This window comes from Carya illinoinensis, chromosome 7 (genome assembly GCF_018687715.1).
Source record: "Carya illinoinensis cultivar Pawnee chromosome 7, C.illinoinensisPawnee_v1, whole genome shotgun sequence".
NCBI lineage: Eukaryota > Viridiplantae > Streptophyta > Magnoliopsida > Fagales > Juglandaceae > Carya > Carya illinoinensis.
Window position 1 is genome coordinate 11,119,708 of NC_056758.1, and position 3,052 is coordinate 11,122,759.

The 3,052-nt window shown below is 40.4% G+C and overlaps 1 protein-coding gene across 1 annotated transcript; it reads left to right on the forward strand.

Moving 5' to 3' along the window:
• The first annotated feature begins 737 nt into the window (after positions 1–737).
• LOC122316783 (probable ribose-5-phosphate isomerase 3, chloroplastic) lies at positions 738–2,014 on the forward strand. The gene has a single exon (XM_043133568.1). The coding sequence runs from the start codon at positions 971–973 to the stop codon at positions 1,820–1,822; it is 852 nt and encodes a 283-aa protein (XP_042989502.1). The 5' UTR covers positions 738–970; the 3' UTR covers positions 1,823–2,014.
• Positions 2,015–3,052: the final 1,038 nt, after the last annotated feature.

The following is a 3,052-nucleotide window of genomic DNA, read 5'->3' on the forward strand; positions in this document are numbered from 1 at the left end:
TTTTAGCCAACATTATAAAAAGCGTATTGCTGATTCAGATTGGGGTGTTAGATTATCGGTCCGGATTAAAAGAATCGATAGGATTGAATGGTCCGATTTCGATCGGATTGATAGTTTTATTGATTAGTCTCGACGTGTAATTTTTTTGAACTGTACCAAGACCGATCGAATACGTGTACATATATTTTTTAAATATTATATATAATATATTATTTTATATAATAATTATATAAGTTAATTATGTAATTTTTATTTAATGGATTACCATTAACTACATATATAATGAAGTTATTTAATATTAAAGATTTCACTTGTATTAATTTTTCTGTCAAAGAAAAAAAAATTGTTTATGAATCGAATCGGACGGATCGGGCTAGTAACTAATAATTCATTCATGTAAAAATGATAGACAGAAATTTTTGATTTGTGACTTCCCCCGACCGGATTGGACCGGTCCCTAATTTAGTGTATCCCTCACATTTATTGTTAATGCGTTTAATTTTTTCTTAAAAAGAAAACATAAAAATGATGCAGCGATAATTTTTTTAAATTTTAAAAATACATTACACGCACTAGTAATAAACTGGTGCATTTACTGCATAGCATTTTCCTAATAAAATAGTGTTGCAAGTAAAAGACAATAAAAATCAACTTGAGGGTACAGAAAACTGAAAGCCATCTCCTCCATGCTCCACCAAATGATCTTCCCCATCACAGCCACTGTTACCGCAACCACCTACCCAACAAAGAGTCTCATTCAACATGTGTGTCTTCTTCCACAAACACCACCAATCCCACGAATACAACGTCAACCCACTCGAAACACTGACCAACCAACCAAAAAGGATATAGATAGATAGAACAATTGGGAGAGAAGGAAAGAAACCGCAAAAGAGAGGAAACAAATCGAAGCACAGTTAGAGGAACCAAACAGTAACATCTCTTCTCTTCCTTGTCTCCACCCCAGAAAATGGCGTCTTCTTTATCCCTATCCCTCTCCTTCTCCGCCCTCCACCACCACACCTCCACTCCCCTTATCCTGCGCACCCCTAAACTCCTTCACCAACGTGCTCACTCCCATAAAGCCTTCTCCATCAAAGCCCTCTCCGCTCCAACCCTCACCCAAGACGACCTCAAGAAGCTCGCCGCAGACAAGGCCGTGGATTATGTCAAGTCCGGCATGGTTCTCGGCCTCGGCACCGGCTCCACTGCCGCCTTCGTCGTTGCCAAGCTTGGCCACCTCCTCCAGACCGGTCAACTATCCAACATTGTCGGAATCCCCACCTCGAAACGCACTGAAGAGCAAGCTCGTCAATTGGGTATCCCTCTCTCGGTCCTCGATGACCACCCGAGCCTCGACCTCGCCATCGACGGCGCCGACGAGGTCGACCCGGATCTGAACCTAGTCAAGGGCCGCGGAGGAGCGCTCTTGCGAGAGAAAATGGTGGAAGCTGCCTCGGCCAAGTTCGTGGTCGTCGTGGACGATACGAAACTAGTGAAGGGACTAGGAGGAAGTGGGCTGGCAATGCCAGTCGAGGTGGTACAGTTTTGTTGGAAGTACAACCTGATAAGGCTGCAGGAGTTGTTCAAGGAAGAAGGGGTTGAGGCAAAGCTGAGGTTGAGTGAAAATGGGACGCCCTATGTGACTGATAATTCCAATTATATAGTTGACTTGTATTTCAAGACGCCGATAAAGGATGCTTTGGCGGCCGGGAAGGAGATTTCGGCTTTTGAAGGGGTTGTGGAGCATGGATTGTTCTTGGATATGGCTACCGCGGTCATTATTGCTGGTAAGGGAGGTGTGGAGGTGAAGAATAAGTGAAACTTTTGTGTGATTGTTGTTTATTTATTTTTTTCTTTGGATGAGTTCGGCCTTAATTGCTATGACTGGTAATGTGGATACTTGTTGGAATGACTTGAGCATGTTTAAATTGGATCACTACAATAGAAGAGATATTAGTTGATAGGAAATGAGATAAGGTGGAATAAATGAAATTGGAAGTTTTCATATTAATAATGATTTCTGGGCATGCCTTCATGGTTTTTTGTTTTTGATATCTGTGGGTGTTCGGGCCAATTTCCGCGCACCTCGACTAAACCCAAGTGCCCTGAAGTTAACTGCCACATGCCTTCATGGTTTTTACTAAGTGGATAGAGATATACTCCTTTCGTCTGAGGAAATGATGTTTCATCTCTACTTGACTTTTGCATGTCGTTACCTATGATACATTTGAACTCAGGCATGAATGTAGCTAAAAAGTCTTTTCCCCCACTTTACAGATTAAAAGAAAAGTTGAATGTTAGATACCCAGAACCCTGATCTGTATGTCCTTGAATAAGTTTTGTTGCAACCGGTAACAACCTTGTGGGAATGGCAGGCGAGACCTTTTTCTTAACTGAGGCTGTCAAAAGCTCTGCTTCCTGTTATCGTTGAAAAGCTCTGATATCTAAGGGCATCACATATTCTTTCAATTTTCAACTAATTACTTATGCTGTTGACTGAGGATTGTTAGGTATTAAGGTCATAGTCAATGGTAAATAGGGAAGGAGCAAGTGCAGTCAGATTTTATGAACAATGAAGGCTATGGAAAAAATGAGGTTTATACATATATAAATGAAAAAATTCTGATAGACAAATAACAAGTGAGGACATTCAGGAGTCTTTGTTTGGTATACTATTGGGAGCCTCTCTGGGGTGGTTTAGTTTTATACATAGAAAGTATTGAACTGGTGACTTGATGACATTCTATTAGTCTCAAGCATGGGTGTAACAAGTGATAAAAATAGCTAATGTGTTTGTGCTAGCACATATAAGAGCTTTTGAGACTGCACTTTGTCGAGGGCATTTGCTGTAAAATGTTATTCTTTGTATGAATCGAGAATGCCAGTTCTACAGATATATACTTGCAGTACAAATTCTTATTTTCCACTGTCCTACGTTACTCTCTGAACTTTCCTTCTATATTCTATACATTTACTCACAAGAATATCATGTCATCAATATGCCAATACCTTTGTTTTTGCTGCAATTCTCTTTCTCATTGCCTTATGT

What these genes read in the sequence shown, in the direction of transcription:
- LOC122316783 (XM_043133568.1), top strand. Translation starts at nt 971, where the DNA reads ATGGCGTCTTCTTTATCCCTATCCCTCTCCTTCTCCGCCCTCCACCAC.